The sequence below is a fragment of the Gobius niger genome, assembly GCF_951799975.1.
Source record: "Gobius niger genome assembly, chromosome: 3".
NCBI lineage: Eukaryota > Metazoa > Chordata > Actinopteri > Gobiiformes > Gobiidae > Gobius > Gobius niger.
Window position 1 is genome coordinate 7361436 of NC_136854.1, and position 17855 is coordinate 7379290.

Sequence of the window (17855 nt, forward strand, 5' to 3'; positions counted from 1 at the left end):
TAAACAGGTTTTAAATGTTTTGACTGTTGACATGAGGACACACCACACTTATATTGTGTTCTAGTATCACTTTAAGGTTCGTTTTGTCAGACACTAAGGTAAGAGATGTTAAAGATCTTTTACCTTTACGTCACCAACGTGGTGCCCGCGGGCACCCAGGGGCCCTTGGGACTTTTTCTAAAGTGTAAAACACTTCATTTTCTTGAATCTAATTCTTAAAATACAGTTATATATTTAAAATAAAGCTATTTTAATATAATATGGGGTCAATATCCTATAAGTGAACAGTGTACGTTTAAGTCTTTAGGATTTGTTTTTAACTGGTAGCCCTCGAACAACTTAATGCTCTTAAAGTAGCCCTCAGCTGAAATAAGGTTGGTGACCCCTGCTTTACATGTTTCAGCCGCCATCTGCAGGCCGTCATCAGAAGTATCACCGGCGTGCGGTGACGTGGTGATACTTCTGATGACGGCCTGCAGATGGCGGCTGAAACATGTAAAGGTAAAAGATCTTTAACATCTCTAACCTTAGTGTCTGACAAAACGAACCTAAAAAGTGATACTAGAACACAAGTAGACACAATGAACGTTACGAGGTTTCTTATATTGTGTATTGTGTCCTCAGTCCTCAGCAAGGAAATGAATTTGGACCATTAAACATGGATCCTTGAATATTTACAACTCCCTCTTTCCTCGTTTGTCAACAAAAAAAATAAAAGATTGCAAAACAATAGAGCAAACAACTATAGTTCCTTTCCACTAGATGGCAGCATGGGTCGGCTTGACTGCATTTTCTAACCCCCAGCCTTCACTGAGCGCATTTGGGCTCATTTGAAAGCTAAGACCTACAAAACTGACTTTTGGGACTGTGACTTTATTGTTACTTTGACCACTGCATTTTTGTCACATTTTTTAAGCATTTGGTTGTCATGTTTTTTTTTGTTTCACTTTTGTCACTTTTTTGTTGTGTTATCGTCACTTGTTTGCTGCCTTTTTGTTGCATTTTTTATGCTTTATTGTCACCTTTTGTTGCACTTTTGTCACGTTTGTATCACTCTATGATCGTATTTTTTGTCGCTTTTCCTTTGTGTTATTGTTGCTTTTCTGGCCCGTTTTTGCCGCTCTTTCGTCGTTTTTTTCGTTGCATTTTCAGCTGTGTTTTCATCGCTATTTTGACACTTCTTTTTAAAGAAGCTTTTAAATTTGGTTAAAGCCAAACTACAGAAAATGTGCTCGGTTCAGGTGGGAGTTCAGAGTTGAATAAAAAAGATTGCAAACTCTAGCTACAGTTCTCTTCCACCAGATGGCAGCATGAGTCGACTTGACTGCAGTTTCTAAGATGATATAAACGAGTTTCTTGATCTAAATACATTTACGTGGCGTTATTATAAGTATTAGTGTGTAGTATTATTATTAATGTGATGTACGTACCTTACGGAAATTAAAATAAATAAACTATTTGATGAAGTATTTTTAAAGGAGCGTAAATGATGACAATTGTCCCTTTGCAGTTACCGTAGTCATAATGGCGGCCCCGTGGAGGCATGGGTGACGCAAATCTGGTTGTCTCACTGACAGGAGCTGTTCAACGTGAAACAAGAATAGAGTAACTTTATTACATCGCTGGTTTATTCGAAAGGCGCACTTTTTACCGGACTACCAAATATAATGGCAGCTCCTTGACCAGCATGTCGGAATATCGTGCAGAAGCTGTGTCCGTGAAGGTTGTGCTGTTAGCCCGCCACAGCTGAGTCGGTTCCCGGGAACATGTCCTCCTGTATGAGGGTCTGTGTTCGCTGGGGACAGTGGGGGGTCGCCCTCAGGAGATGCTCCAGCTCAGACGCGGGGGTCCGAGTGAGGTTTGCCCCGAGCCCCACAGGTGAGGGAGCCGAGGCTGAACAGCTGCGTGTGCTGCACTACTACACCAGCACATGAAGACTTCATGTGTTATGACATGCTTAGTCTTCAGGCTTGTGTCAAATGTTGTTTCTACATACATGTATTATGTATGTTTGTTTTATTAATAAATAAGGCTATAAACACTCGGGCTTGGCGAATGGACCAAAAGTCATACCCGATATATTTCGGTTTAATAATATTCAACCGAAAAATATCGGGATTATATTGTACTTAGGCTAATTAAAGTACAATAAGTAATATAAAGTACAGCCCTCCTCTCAAGTACCAGTGTTTTTTAGTTTTAATCAAAATGTGCCCAATATTTCTGCAGAGGTAAAATTATGACAAAATATTATAGTTGACAAAATTAACTCTAGTGCCAGATCAAATCAGGTCTAAACCTGAAAAGGGTCCAAACATAAAATCTAAATTGGACTAATGTCTAAACTGCGGGTAAACCATATCTAAACCAGAGAAGCGCTGACCTTGTGCATTATTAAAGCATCATTAAAATGATCTCTAATTTGTATAGCACTTTACAACAACACCAAGGAAACCAAAGTGCTTCACAGAAAGATAAAAACAGTTTAAAAACACAAAATTATGTCATCCTAGACCAGAGGTGCCCAAACTTTTTGTCTCCGAGGGCCAACATGGAAAAGTGCCTGTGGGTAGCAGGCCAAACACGGCGACGTGAAGCGTGAAGCACATATAACTGCCAATAATAATAGTTTCGGATGCATTTGATTCTATCTATGCAAATAACATGCTATATTAAAACAAATGTTAACTATGGAAAAAGCTTTGTTTTAGTAATAGAAAATCAACTGTAGCAATTTAGTGCAAAATGTAAAAAACAACACCTACATCTACAGGACTTGTAGTGACTTTACCTCACGTCACTATGACCACTATAGGTAATTTGTTAACTCAAAGAAAATGCCACATTAGATCATTTTGAAACCATTTTGAAACAACCTTTCCAATAAAAGAAAACTGGAAAAGTTGATACTACAATGTGATTGATAAACATCAAGACACCACAACAGTGTTTCCTTAAATTTGCGAAAGGAGTGAAACAGCACCCCCAATTAGACAATGGTGGGTGCCCAAACAGTGTACTGCATCCATATTTACCATTGAGAATGAATGCGTCCGAAATGAGCAGATTGGTAAGAGCTCTTACGCCAAACCGGATGTGTGTCAGCGTCCGCCATGACAAGATGCTTCTGAATTGTGCTGTCAGTTAGGAAGGAGTTAGGAAAAGGAGCCTCAATGCTAACTATCATGGCCATTTTAGCATAGGGACCTCTGGTGCTAACTAACCGTTGTTGAGATAAAATAACACTAAAGGGAAATGTATGGCTCATTTGGATTTTATTTCTCCTTAAAGGGACTATACGGAGATTAAAAATGTTAAAATTAAGTATTTTCCTCCCCCTACATGTTCCAACAATGTCCTAATGTGTAGAATGAGCCCAGACCTATTCACCACAACTGCCTCTAAAATCCTGCACTGTCACTAAAAACGGTGTTGCTTAGGCCCGGAGTGCCGTCATGCACGAGCTTAATATAGAAGGTGCAGTTACACATATGACCTGAGGTGGAGGAGTATAAAATGGCTAACTTGCGTCTAGCCCCTTTAAATGTCTTTGTTTGGACACTATGTTGTTGTTGTTGTTGGACACTGTACAGTAGGGGGCGAAATGCGCTTTTGTTTGCCCTGCACTCCACCAATAACTTTAAAGAAAAAGAAAAATAGCTGTTGGTGATGTCACTTCTTCTGGGTAGGACGTACAGATTGTGCAAAATAGCTCTGAAGCTCTAGTTCACTAACTGCATAGATCTAACAGTTGACCCCATGAAAGGTTAAGGATTAGTTGCTAGTGTTCATGTTTAGAGGCTACAATTTGATGGTTTCGGACGCAGCCTTTGTATAAACCACACTCAGCGCAAAAGGAGGCCAACAGAATTGTTTCGGTGGGCCAAATTTGGCCCGGGGGCCCCACTTTGAGCACCCCTGCCCTATACATTGTTTAGTGCATTCTAAGTTTAAAGGCCAGTTTGAAAAGATGAGTCTTTAATCTGGACTTAAAAAGTGACAGATCTGTGAGAACATGCAAACTGAGGGGCAGGGGTGGTGCGACCACCACAGAGGAACGATCGCCACACTGTTTGTACCGGGATCTGGTCACGACAAGAACCATTTGCTTGGAGGACCGAAGAACTCTGCTGGGGCGATGTACGGTCAACTTGGTATAATGTAAATGTAATCAATAATTAAAGCAGGCAAATTACATTAAATAAAGTAATGTCAAATTGGCCTGTTAAAATCTCAGAGAGTCTCATCTTCGAAAATACTTCCAGCTTTACTTTGTGCCACCATAGCCCTATTTTCTCGTTTGTGTTGCAGGGTTCTTGCACCTGGGCGGCCTGCGCACAGCTCTCTACAACTATCTGTTCGCCAAGAAGTACGGAGGCACCTTCATCCTGCGCCTGGAGGACACTGACCAGAACCGGCTGGTGCTTGGAGCTGCGCAGGCCATAGAGGACATGCTGGACTGGGCAGGTAAGGACCATGTGAGGGCTATAACCAGGTCATAGAGGACATGCTGGACTGGGCAGGTAAGGACCATGTAAGGGCTATAACCAGGTCATAGAGGACATACTGGACTGGGCAGGTAAGGACCATGTGAGGGCTATAACCAGGTCATAGAGGACATGCTGGAGTGGGCAGGTAAGGACCATGTAAGTGCTATAACCAGGTCATAGAGGACATGCTGGACTGGGCAGGTAAGGACCATGTGAGGGCTATAACCAGGTCATAGAGGACATGCTGGACTGGGCAGGTAAGGACCATGTAAGGGCTATAACCAGGTCATAGAGGACATGCTGTACGGGGCAGGTAAGGACCATGTGAGGGCTATAACCAGGTCATAGAGGACATGCTGGACTGGGCAGGTAAGGACCGTGTCAGGGCCATAACCGGGCCAAATACAAATCCACACATACATTGCTGTGATGTCACGTGAACACAACCTGTTGGCTAAAGTTGTCATGAAAGGTTGAACCCTAAGTAATAAATTACATTTACTGTTGTGCACCTCCGTTGTGTCGGTCCCTACATAAAGCCTGTCTGTCTGACCCAGGTATCCCCCCAGACGAAAGCCCCCTACGCGGAGGGCCGGTGGGGCCATACCTCCAGTCCCAGAGACTGGAGCTCTACTCCTCCACTGCCCAGCAGCTGGTCCAGTCTGGACATGCGTACCACTGCTTCTGCACCCCCCAGAGGCTCCAGCTGCTCAAGAAGGAGGCCTTACGTAGCGGACAGACTCCCAGGTACTCCGCAATCCCACTGCTCCAGTATCTCGGGCAGCCCCCATTGAGCGGCTCATCATGATCGTCCTGGATGTGTGTGTGCTGTATGTGCAGGTATGACAACAGGTGTCGCCACCTACCTGCCGCACAGGTGGAGCAGCGGCTGGCCCAGGGGCTCAGTCATGTCATTCGCTTCCGTCTACAGGAGGGAGCAGAGCCTTTCCACGACCTGGTGTTTGGCTGGACCCGACATGAAGTGGCGCAGGTACGACCCAGGTCACTTGAGTTGATATTTTGGTACATTTTGGATCAAATTTACACGAAACATTTACACACTACGCAGCAACAGAGTAATGTCCAAATTATAGCAGAATTAGGTAATGATAAAAAACGTTTTTGAAGTCTCGGCTAATATTTACTATAGATTAAAAAAGAAATATCAAGCATGGGTTTAAATTACTTGCATTGAGAATATCAATCTTGTTTTGAGAGGACATTTTCCACTGGTTCTGAGTACATCACGCTTGAAATAAGAAAGTAAAACAACAAGTGCAATCCCCCACACTTTTGAATGGCCTTTTCCTGAAAATCCTCTCCAGACAGCGCTCATCCCTGCGGCTTGTGCACCTTTTTATTCCACAATTTCCCTTCCACTTAACTTTCTGCTTTGATGCATCACTTTGAGAACATCCAAATTCTTTTACTATTACCTTTTGAGGCTTTTGTCAATGATGGTTTTCTGCACACCTGTCAGATCAGAAGTCTTCCCCATGATTGTGAATTCTAGTGAATCACTGAGACCATTTAAAGTCTCAGGGACCGTTTGCAGGTGTTATTTAGCTGATGAAAGGGTAACACTTTGAGACGACAATATAGTACCTTTTCACAATATTCTAGTTTTCTGAGATTTTCAATTTGTGTTTTTTACAAGCTGTAAGCCTAAATCATCATGCAAAGTGAGATATATCAAGCCTTAAATAAATAAATCAAACATTTCAGAAAATTTGAATATTTTGAAAATCGACTGTAAGCCATAATCATCACAATTACAACAAAGGCTTAACATATCTCACTTTGCATGTCATGAGTCTATATCATATATTAACCTCACATTTGAAGTTGTATTACAGAAATAAATGTTTTTCACGATATTCTAATTTTCCGAGTTAATCTGTACTCCTGAAACCCAGTACCACCAGGAACACTAGACAGAAGCTTGTAAAAACATCTTTTCTGTGAGCACATCAGCAATTAATTCAATATAAAGTCATTCACAGGTTTTTTTAGTTTTTTTTTTAGTTTAAGTGTGCAGAAGTGCACAAATTTATTTGAGCAATTTTACATTCATCTTATCTTTCAAAATTCATACAGTGTGGATACTCAAAATGGAGTCGGCTGAAGCAATAAGCTTATAAGTGCCGACCCCATGTTCAATTCAATGTACATTTACATAACATAATCAATTATTAGGTCTAGATCACATTGACTTTTGATGCAAGTCCTTCCTGAGCTAAACAGATACAGATTTTTAACGATACAATCGTCAGTTTTAAGCTTCACACAAAATTTGCCATGAAGAGCATAACACAGCATGAAGTACATAACACAGCAGTTTTGTACATTTGTTACAGATGTTTGTAGAATGAACCAAAATAAACAGAACAACGAAGTATGTCTGAAAAGAATTACTACGTCATTAATCTTACTTAATTCGAGATTAATCACAGGTATACACTGTAGTTCTTTCTGATATTGGTTCCAATAGTAATCTTGTGTTGTTTCTAATTATAAAGTTCAAAATTATTAACATTTTTATCACGCATTTGACTTGCAGCAACAACAGCCGGGTAATTTAAGTTTGGTCTAGTTCGTTTTGTTAAGCTTCAGGCTGAGGCTTTGCTTTTGCCTTCCCTTTTCACAAACTACAGTGTTCACACTGAGGCACCAAGTGAATGTACTTTAGGGATTCACATTACCCAAGAACACGAAAAGAAAAAAGAAAAAATATGTATATATTTATATATATACACACACAATTCCACAAAGATGATTTACCATTTCTTCTCTATATAAGAGTTAATTTTAGCTTTAAGCTCTCTTTTAAACAGACATATTGATGTACTGGACACTTAAGCTCATCCTCCAGACAGTTCCACACATTCACACCTTGAAACGAGTGACATCTTAGTTTTGCATCTGTTTGCGCTTGCGGTTTGGTAAACGATAAATATATAAATAAATAATAAATAACATTAACCATCCTCTAAGTTCGAACGGAGTGCGTTTTATTTCAAACAATTTCTGGACACAGTCTGGTCACACATCACACAACACAGCATGCATGAGGTGGGGGCTATGGGGGCCACTGTTACTTACTTACATGCACTTTGGGATTGCACTCCTGTACAGACTTTCTGGAACACTATCACACAAAAACTCTCACACATCCTGAGCTGCGAGTCCCGTTACTCCCCTCGCTTTGTTTACAGAGTCTCACTTTAACAATAACAATACCGCCTAGACTTAAGAACAGTCTACTCACATCTTAAACTATCGGGAAGAAAATAATTCTCCAAAACTGGAAAACAAAACATGCAATCAACATCAATCATTGGACCAACTCTTTTACTCGATACATAACATCCTCACAAATAGCAGCTTACCATGATGATGACGTCACTCCCTCCACATACTCCTGGTCACCATTCATTAGCCATTTTGATATCAACTGATGATATCAAACGCACGTATGACACACACGCACACACACACACACACGTGCGCGCACACGAAACGAAATAATGTTCAGGTGTCAGTCCTGAGCTGCTGTGGCTGAGCCTCCCTGCCACTGTAGCTCCCTCAGCTCCAGAGTTGTCTTTTACCATCTCCTGGTTTGTCCCTGTTTGTTTCCTGTTGCTCCTCTTGTGACACCTTCACTGTGGTGCAGGTGTGGGGGCTCTTGGTGCCTCCTCAGTGTCTCAGAAGAGGAAATGTGTAGGTCTCAAATGGGTTTAGCTGATAAGCTCGCTTTTTGTTTACCTTTTAAAAGCTGCTTCTTCAGGACCATTTTGAACTCTCAAAATAAAAATATCCACCAAACCTCCACAAAAACATGGCAAAGATGCACAAAAGTATCCAGAAAAACAATGTGTAACAGAAACCACAAATGCAGCTCGCAGAAAAAGGTAAAAAAAAATTGAGCTGTACTAGGAGAGAGGGAAGTTGCTTCCTGTTTTTACATCGCCCTGACTACACTCGGGACCAACACTCAGCAAAACAATAATTCATAATGATCATGAGAAATAAGGTTTATCTATTAAACACTGCAGGAAAAAATCATAGGACTCCCCACACTAAACCTCAAAGATCTAAAAAAATGGACCATTGGACGCTTTGCACTAGCAATAGAACAGGACACCCCCTACACGCTCAGCCATCGAACAGGCCCCGCTGAGTCTACTCCATGCTGTTTGTTCTCTGTTGTCCTGTCTGCCCTTTGTCAAACATGCACTGTGTACGTGAAAAAGAAGTTCCCCTTGGGGACAATAAAGTCTAAAGTCAATTATGTTTCTCTTCTTTTTTCCCTCATTATTTATGACATTGTTTTTTTAATTTAATTTAATTTGAAATTGTTTCATATATTACCCCTGCCTTGCATGCTCTCATGCACGCACACAGAAACTCCACAAACCAAGGCAGAACTGAAACAATAAAAAACACAACCTAAATGTATTAAATTAATAAATAGAAAAAAAAAAAAAAAAAAAACGCAACCTGAAAAGCTTCTGATTACACCCTGACCCCCCTCTCCCCCAACCCAACCCAACCACCCTTAACATCTACTGTATTTGTATACTTTACATTTTATATTTGGAATATTTTCCTTCTTTTATGTTTCTGTCATAGTAATTGCATTTCTTTAAATCAAAAATGAGAGTATGTGGTGTTTTCCTGTGTCTGCAGGTGGAGGGAGACCCGGTCATTCTGAAGGCAGATGGTTTCCCCACGTACCACCTGGCTAACATTGTGGATGACCACCACATGGGGGTGTCCCATGTGCTGCGGGGGTCCGAGTGGCTCATCTCCACCTCCAAACATCTGCTTATGTACCGCGCCCTGGGCTGGACCCCCCCAACCTTCGCTCACATGCCCCTGCTCATGAACAAGGACGGATCCAAACTGTCCAAACGCCAGGGCGACATCTTCATTCAGAGGTTCAGGACCGAGGGTGTCCTGCCTGAGGCGCTGCTGGACATAACCACCAACTGCGGCTCAGGCTTTGACAGTGAGTCCAGACCTTGTAATCATCCCGTACAGTCCAGACAATTGCTTTCCTCTATTGCGCTCCTGTGGGTGATCCCACACATGTGCACTGCGCTGGAGGGCCTAAGGCTCGCTTCCACAATCAACACAGCCCACTCAAAACCTCATTAATATCTCTAACATCATTTTAAGACATCCACCGGCAATACAGTCACTTAACAGACCATCTGACAATGGTCAAATGGCCCTCCTAGGTTAGTGGCCCTTATCCTAGTTCACTACCCTTGTTCTTTAAATGTTTTTATTTATCACATTGTACAAGTCTGCACTTGGTTGGTTCAGGATCACGTGCGCGTGACATCACTCGTCAACATGCATAGAGAGAGGCAGGGGTTAAAGTGGGCTGGAACTGTCCGGTACAGAGTTCCGCCACCTGGAGCGACAGTGGCGCCGATTGTAGAGCGGGTCGTCTCATGATCGGAAGGTTGGGGGTTCGAATCCCGGCTCAAGACACTTCACCCAGTGCCTATGTGTGAGTGGTTGGTGGTGGTCGGAGGGACCGTTGGCGCAGATGTGAGCAGCCTCGCTTCTGTCAGTCTGCCCCAGAGGAAACTGTGGCTACAAATGTTTCAGCATGGAGTGAATGAACCCCCCTTTCATAAGTGGGTGTGACTTGTGTCATATGAGATTCCCTTTCCCCTTTCGGGTAAAAAAAAATTTAAAAGCGTGTCTGACAGACAATCACCAACACCAAATAAATAAAGAAGAAGGAGATCATTGTTAATTTGCTGAAGCTGCGCTGGACAGAAGTCGACAGAAACTGGAGGAATAAGCACGTAAGCAACTCCGCTGCCCGTGTTCACGAGTTTAATACGCCTCAATATAACAGCATTTATCCTGAAATCATGAACTCCTTATATACTCCTGCCCAAACTATTCAACATTGGGTCCATCAATTCCCTGAATATTTAGCCAGTAGTGTCATGGAGCATCCAAGAGCTCTTTCGCCAACCACAGTTTGGGAGGAACACACAACGTCATGTTGGAGGAAAAATGGAACAGCACCAACATCAAAACCCTATCCTCACTGTGAAGTCTGGAGCAGGAGAATCATGGTGTCGGGCTATTTTGTTGCCTCAAGGCCTGGACAAAGTGTTATCAATGCTAGCAGTAACTGCTTTTCTGTAGTTGCAGATTAGACGCTCACAACGATCAGGATGAGTCTTTGACCATTACTCATTACAAAACTGCTGCGCTTCAATGAGATTCAGGGGTGTACTTACTTATTCCAGGCTTTCCTGTGAATGTTTACATGTTATGGCCAATAAAAATATGATAAAATGTAAATGTTTGTGTGGTATTAGTTAAAGCACACACTGTTTAATCATTCTTGTGATTTTAATGAAGATAAGACAAATTTAGGCAGAAATGTAAGAAATTCCAAATGGTGACAGTGCACTCACTTTTTCCTCCCACTGTATTGCACTTTTATTTATACTTTAGCCCCACACTGTAATTGCACAGTATGTAATTGCAAAATCACCTCTTACTATCACAATTTGTAATTGTGAAATATTTAATCTCACACGACAGGCTTGTTTCAGGGGGGATGTCCTCTGTCTCCTCTGGCAAATTAGTATCAGCCCAGGTGCTTTGCCTGAGATGGAAAAATGCACCCTGGTCAGCCCTGGTCAGCCATGGTCAGCCATAGTCAGCCATGCCAGCGCCAAGTTGACAGCGTCGAAGTGTTATTGAAAGGCTTCATTTGTTTGGCTTTGGTGGTAATACTGTGTGTCTTTAGGTAATGGAATGGGCCGGAGTCTACAGGAGCTGATCAGTGACTTTAACCCCTCGAAGATCACCACTCACTCTGCCCTCCTGGACCTGGACAAGCTGCCTGAGTTCAACAGGTCAGTGTATCGTCAGTCCTGCTGCTCACGATGGCCTGTGTCTGTTTGAATGGCCGTAACAGTGGCCGTGTGGTGTGTACCTGCAGGATCCACCTGCAGCGGCGTGTGGAGGACCCTCAGCTCTGCTCCTCTCTGGTCTGTGAGCTCCAGACCCAGCTCTTACAGCAGTACTCTGAGCTCAGCCTGGACCGGGACATCCTACAAAGCAACTCCATCAAACGGGTGCTCCACCACAGGAAGGTCAGACCGTATCACACACAGACTTGCATTTACTTCTCAAAAAACAATACATTTCCAGGGCCTCTTTTAGAAAGAGTGATCAAGCAGATTTTTTTTTTTCATAAAAGAGTATTATGGCGGGCCTTTGTCAGCAAATATATAAGGGTTACCGCATATCGTCTCATTACATAAAAGCTGCTGCTATCTATGGCTATCTATGCTATCTATCAGTGGTTCCCAACCTGAGGGGAAGAGCCCCCCCAGGGGGGGTGCCTGGGATTGCAGCTTTGTCTGGTCAGAGGGTCAGGTTGTTAAAAACAAAAAGGTTTTCAATGAAACTCATTGATGGTATTGTGTCTCAGGGCTCTTTGTATCACTGACATCAATCTCAGACACCTGTAATAATTAGTTGTCAGGAAATCCCAGTTAAGGGAAAAAACTACTGAAAAAGGACGTTCTACATTAGTAAGCAAACCACCATTGTCAAGCAAAGTGAGAAAGAAAAAGGATCTCTGCTGATGAAAAGCGTGGAACAGTTGAATGCCTTGGACTAGGTATGAAAACCTTTGATATTTCACAAAAGATGAAGTGTAATCTTTGTACTGTTATGAGATTTGTGGCTGATTCAGAGCACACTTGGGCAGATCAAGGCACAATGAGGACGGTTTCTGCCAGAGAAATACAAGCGAACCATGTGTTTACATACACTTCATAAAAAGACACAGTAGCAATTTTTTCTCACTGCCTGACATGAAACCAGAATTAACTTTTATGTTTTTAGGTAAAGGGGAATTTTAAAAAATATATTTATATTTGTCAAATTCCAGAATTTTTTAGAAATGTTTTTGTTTTTACAAAACCAAAAGTTTACATACATTTAATTACTATTTGGTATCATTGCCTTTAAACTGTATGTTTTGGGTCAAACGTTTTGGATTTCCTTCCACAACTTCTCACAATAGTTTGGAATTTTGATCCATTCATCCAAACAGAACTGGTGAAGCTGAGACAAATTTGTAGGCCACCTTGTCTGCCACCTTGACTTTATGATGACCCCTTCAAAACACTGACTTTGTTATCCTTAAGCCACTTTGCAACCAGTTTGGCAGTTTGCTTTGGGAATTGTCCATTTGAAGACCCATCTGCGCTGAAGCTTTAACTTCCTGGCTGATGTCTTGAGATGTCGCTCCAATATTTCCACACAGAGTTATTTGTTCATTATGTCATCTATTTTGTGCACCGGTCCCTCCCGCAGCAAAACAACCCCACAGCATGATACTGCCAGCCCCCTATCAAAAACATTTTAAAACAATTCTATCTCTAATTTTTCTGGCATTTAGATAAAATAAAGTTCACCATGCATCTTCTCTGTCCCCTGTAGGGCCACATCTCCTATGTGAAGGATCTGCTCAGTCCACAGTACTCGTACCTCTGGATCCGCCCTTCATTCTCCCCCCAGCAGGTGGCAGCAGTCACTCTGGAGGCCCCTCACATCGCAGCTCTAGTCATCAGGTACAGTGTGTGTAGACTGTAAATAATAAGTGTGGGATCCGCCCCTGAATATCGTGATACGTATCAGATCGTGACAAAAGCCCTATTTTTACATGTATGAGTCTCGTGCGTTTATTTACATGTACTGTCCCGACCAAATCAACAACAAATAATCCAAAACTGAAGTAATGATTTCACACTAAATTTAATCACAATACGAGGAAAAATTGTAATAAGATAAATAAAACAGAACTGCTGTCATCTTCAGAGTCCAGGATTTCACACTAACATGTACTTTGTACTTTTTTGCTGAAGTATTTCACTTCATTTATGCCGTTTTGATCCTGTTTATTCTGAAATTAGTTCTTTATCCATTTAGCAGCATTATTTAGATTATGAACCACTTTCAGGAGTTGTGAAACTAGATGAGACTATTCTACTTTTATTCTTATGATCAAAAGGCGTAGACTTTGAAAGTTAATATTATGTGATGATAATTAGATAAACATGTGAAGAGAGGCCAAATGTATTGATCAAATGTGTGGAATTTAACTTTAAACTAACATTAAAGTACAGAGTGTGTGTTGTCTCCTGTCTCCCTCAGACTGGTGGAGCAGAGCCGGGAGCTGACGGTGGACTGGCTGAACACGGAGCTGAAGGCTGTGGTCAAACAAACCCATAGCACCAAGTACAGAGAGATGATGAAGCTGCTGAGGCTGGCTCTGAGTGGACTGCATGTAGGTCACCAACAGCAGTCTGTCCTTCCCCACGATGAGCCCTATCCGAAACACCTAAAACACATGTTATTATGTTCCCTAATGACAAACAGAGCTACAGGTGTGCTGCTATCCTTTGCAAGTTTCAGTCTTTATCCACAGCCCCTGACAGTGGACAGGCTGTCAGACTCACATATAGGCTATTTCAGTGTATGGCCAACACCCCGCCAAAGACACAGAGCAGCCCCTCATACAGTGGAGCTTTCCATCGCACCGGTGTGGGAGAGGCACCATGTTTAATTCAACCAAAGCATTTCACTGTTAACTCACACATCACCACTGTCAATAAACCTCAGACAGATCTGTTTTTAGAATGAAGAATTGAAGAAAAGATTGAAGTGCTACAAGCCTCTGGTGTTATGTAAATTTAGATGATCTTTATTGATACAAAAAAACATGGGTTTAGTCGACCATTAAAAATTGGGGTCGACTTAAGCTGTGTACAGACCAAACGCTTTTCGGGCATCAAAAACGCGCCTAAAGCCCGTAGTTAGACGCTTGTGCTTACCTGAAGGCAGACGCTTGTCACAAATGTCACCGAGCGTCAAGATGCTCTGGCCGCATGTCAGCGTGTGTTCGTAGCTACAACAGGCATCCTCGAGGCCCAAACACATTCCCAGCGCAGATGAAAGCCACTGAAATTTTCTTGTCGCCGCCTTTAAGCCTGGGTGTTTAGGTAAAGAAACACTGAAGTGTGTCTTTGTAAAAGTCCCAGAGCTGCTGTAGCTCTGGTTCACAATGAAGCTAAACCTCCGTGACTTGTTGACATCTGTGGGCCGGCAGAGCATCTGCCCCGGTGGCTCAGCTACAACGTACATCACTGTTTATTTTATGGTTTTTATTTGGTAGGGACAGTGCAAGTTAATGAACAAGCCACACCGGATTGTAGCCTTAGGCTAATTTTCATCTGTCGTCCCCCATGTGCACTCTCAAACACACACTCTCATACATCCTGGCCTATTGTACATGTTTTTAGTGGTAGGGGAAACCGGAGTACCCGGAGGAAATCTACGCAGACATGGGGAGAACATGCAAACCCGGACTTTCTAGCTGTGAAGCACAAGCACTAACCGCTGTTGGGGAAAGCTCCTGATTGGTTGACGCTCGCAAATTTCTTCAAAAAGTTCAACATTTCCCAACTCTAGCGTGGGCCGCGCTGGACGCCCTGGAGGCGCGTCAAAAGCTTAGCATGCGCTGACATCTGAAGAAGGCCCAGATACAGTATTGAATTGAATAAAGTCCCCAAACAGGTCACATGAGTGTTTTGGGCAGGTATCATCAGCGTTGTACAGAGCGGAGTTATAAACTGAATCAGCGCTGCTTTGGAGGACTACAGAAGAAGGAGACCACTTCCTCTGTTCTCCTGTGCTGATACTAACCAGCTAACATTTTTAACAAAGATCTTAAACAAAACTCTAGATAGGACGCTCGTCAACTTAACAAACGTGGTAGCCATCTTGTGAATAGCAAGGCCTAAAAATGGGAACACGTTTTTTGCTGATAAAACGCCAGAATTTGCGAATTTTGATTTGTTGTTTTACTGTCAGTCTAGGTCAGTGGTTCTCAACCTGGGGGTCGGGACCCCCAAGGGGGTTGCTTGACAAATAATGAGTGCCATTATATGTTCGCAATTTGATGAATTTAATTTTAGCCTTTTGTTTTTTTAAGAATTATGTAGGCTAATGTTCCGATTTCTCACGGTGTGACCCGGGCGGGGGTTCATGAACCCCTTTAACTTTTATAATGGGGGTCACGGCTAGGTCTAGGTAATAATAATAATAATTACTACTTTTAAGGACTGTCTTAGGACTATTTTCACCATTCACTCTACAGTTGGTGTACTTAATGCCTCAAGTTCACGAGCTAAATATTGTTTGTGAAGGGGAGTATCAAAAGGACAGTCACAATATGATTGAGCCTGCCATTCGCTCCAATGTGTTATTATGGCGTTCTGACAAACTGTAACCTGTTCTGGGGAAAGCCAGTGAGTAACGTTTGTATCAGCCGTCGAAATGAAAGGCTAAAATGCAACTAAATTAGGAAATGAGTGACTGAAAGTGCATTTTTGCTTTAGGTTTTGTTGCCAAAAATGTGTAACTCTCAGTCACCTCACGCCCTATTCTGATGGTATTCACTAAAAAAGCTGCTAATCCTGTAGTTTCCACTTCACCTAATTGTATTTGGCATTTCATATTTCTGTCCTCTCTCAAATGTTAAAGCTTCTGACTTTTTTTTTTTTTAATTAACACCGTGAACAAATTTTTTATTTTAAAACATAAATCACAAATCTAATCACAGTACTTTAAATTTAAATTCAAAATCACATCATTTCCCCTTACAGTAACACAAAAGTAACCAAGGACTTTCTTTTTTTTTGTCTCCACAGCAAGGCCCCAGTGTGGCAGAGATGATGGTGTGTTTAGGAGCGTCCGAAACGACACTTCGACTGCACAAACTGCTGCTGCCTTCACTGACCCACTCAGAGTAATTCACACACCACCCAAGAGACTGTTAACCGTGTGACACGCTCCCAGCTCATCTGGATTCATTTTTAATAGAAAAATAAATGTTATCAAATGGTTCTTGTGTGTATTGTCCTCACCTCTTACCAGAGCTTCAGAGTGGATAGTCATCAACATTTCGTACTTTTGCACAAAACACATTTAAAAGGCCTTACAATTCATTCAGTTGGATTCCAATAGCGTTCAATTGGATTCAAACTAATTAAATTTCTGTAAAAACTTAGAGACAGAACCCACTCACAACATTTCTCAGCTACTTTTACTGCATACATTTGTCAAAAACACAAAAGCGTGGTCTAAAGCTAACTGAACTGCAGTTTTCCCTTGCTCAAAAGTTGCCCGTTGTGTCCAATTTGGTTTAGAATTTCAGTTTACAAATGAAAATGTAGCATTTAGGCATTAAAATGGCATTAAAAGCATTACATTTTGATTTGCTGCTACCTGTAGAATCCCTGTCAGAGCTCCCTTGAGTCTTGTTATTGCTTAAAGATTTTGATTGTTTTGCCCAGTAAGTAAAAAAAAGAAAATCTGTAATCACCGCTTTCTAACATCAGGGAAAGGTAACATTACTATGAACTAACAGGAAATTGATTTGTTTTGAATCCTTGATTTGATAGATTTGTTGGGTTTGAGGCCCAGATCAAACGTGCTGCGGTCCATGTGGAAAGAGAACGTGTCATGAAGTGGAACTGTTCCTACAATGTTCTAAGGTTTTAACTTATTTATAAGGGACGATGCCATGAACATTCTATGATACAAGATGCAAACTTTTGGAAGAATCAATGGGTAGTGATGGAGAATTATAGAGGTAATTCGGCCTTCAGATCTGAACATGATCTGAATGTATGACATTCAGTACTAACTAGTATTTTTTTTTTAAATTTTGGGCAACATCTATGGCTTTATTTCTAGGACACAGAATGATCAGCTTTTAGAGACTCTGGATTACAAAGTTACACTCTTAACATTGCAATTTCCCAATGCATACTTAGTTGGCAGTGACTTACACATAGTTAAATATGTAGGGGGATGAAAATACTTAGTTTTAACATTGTAAACTCTGTATAGTCCCTTTAAAAAAAAAAAACGTTAAACCCCCCCCCCCACAAAAAAAAAAGAAAATGATGCCATGAACATAGTTACAGTTCAGGTCTGCAGGTTAGCTTCTAGCTAATGCTAATTCACAAGTAAGTCAGTCAAATAAGGCAGTAAGTAAGCTTTATTTGTTTTTATACAATGAAATAGTGTTCAGGTGTTAGTCCTGAGCCTAAGCAGCATATTTTTGTAGATCGGGGAAACCGGAGCACCCTGAGGAAACCTGGCTGGCTGCCTTCAGTCTCCTCTGATCCTCTGAAACGGTGCAGCGCCTCCTGAGCTCCCTGTCTCAGAGCGTGGTGTCCTGCACTGGTGTCCTACATTCAGCTGCACCTCCACCTTTCTCTTCCTCCTGCGCAGCTC

The 17855-nt window shown here is 41.9% G+C and overlaps 1 protein-coding gene across 1 annotated transcript; it reads left to right on the top strand.

Moving 5' to 3' along the window:
* The first annotated feature begins 1593 nt into the window (after positions 1-1593).
* ears2 (glutamyl-tRNA synthetase 2, mitochondrial) lies at positions 1594-16428 on the top strand. Its single transcript, XM_079553545.1, has 10 exons — positions 1594-1878; positions 4312-4467; positions 5048-5237; positions 5331-5481; positions 9180-9501; positions 11281-11389; positions 11476-11629; positions 12990-13120; positions 13704-13836; positions 16262-16428. Exons 1-10 carry the CDS (start codon positions 1767-1769, stop codon positions 16361-16363), a joined length of 1560 nt encoding a protein of 519 aa, XP_079409671.1. The 5' UTR covers positions 1594-1766; the 3' UTR covers positions 16364-16428.
* The last annotated feature ends 1427 nt before the right edge of the window (positions 16429-17855 follow it).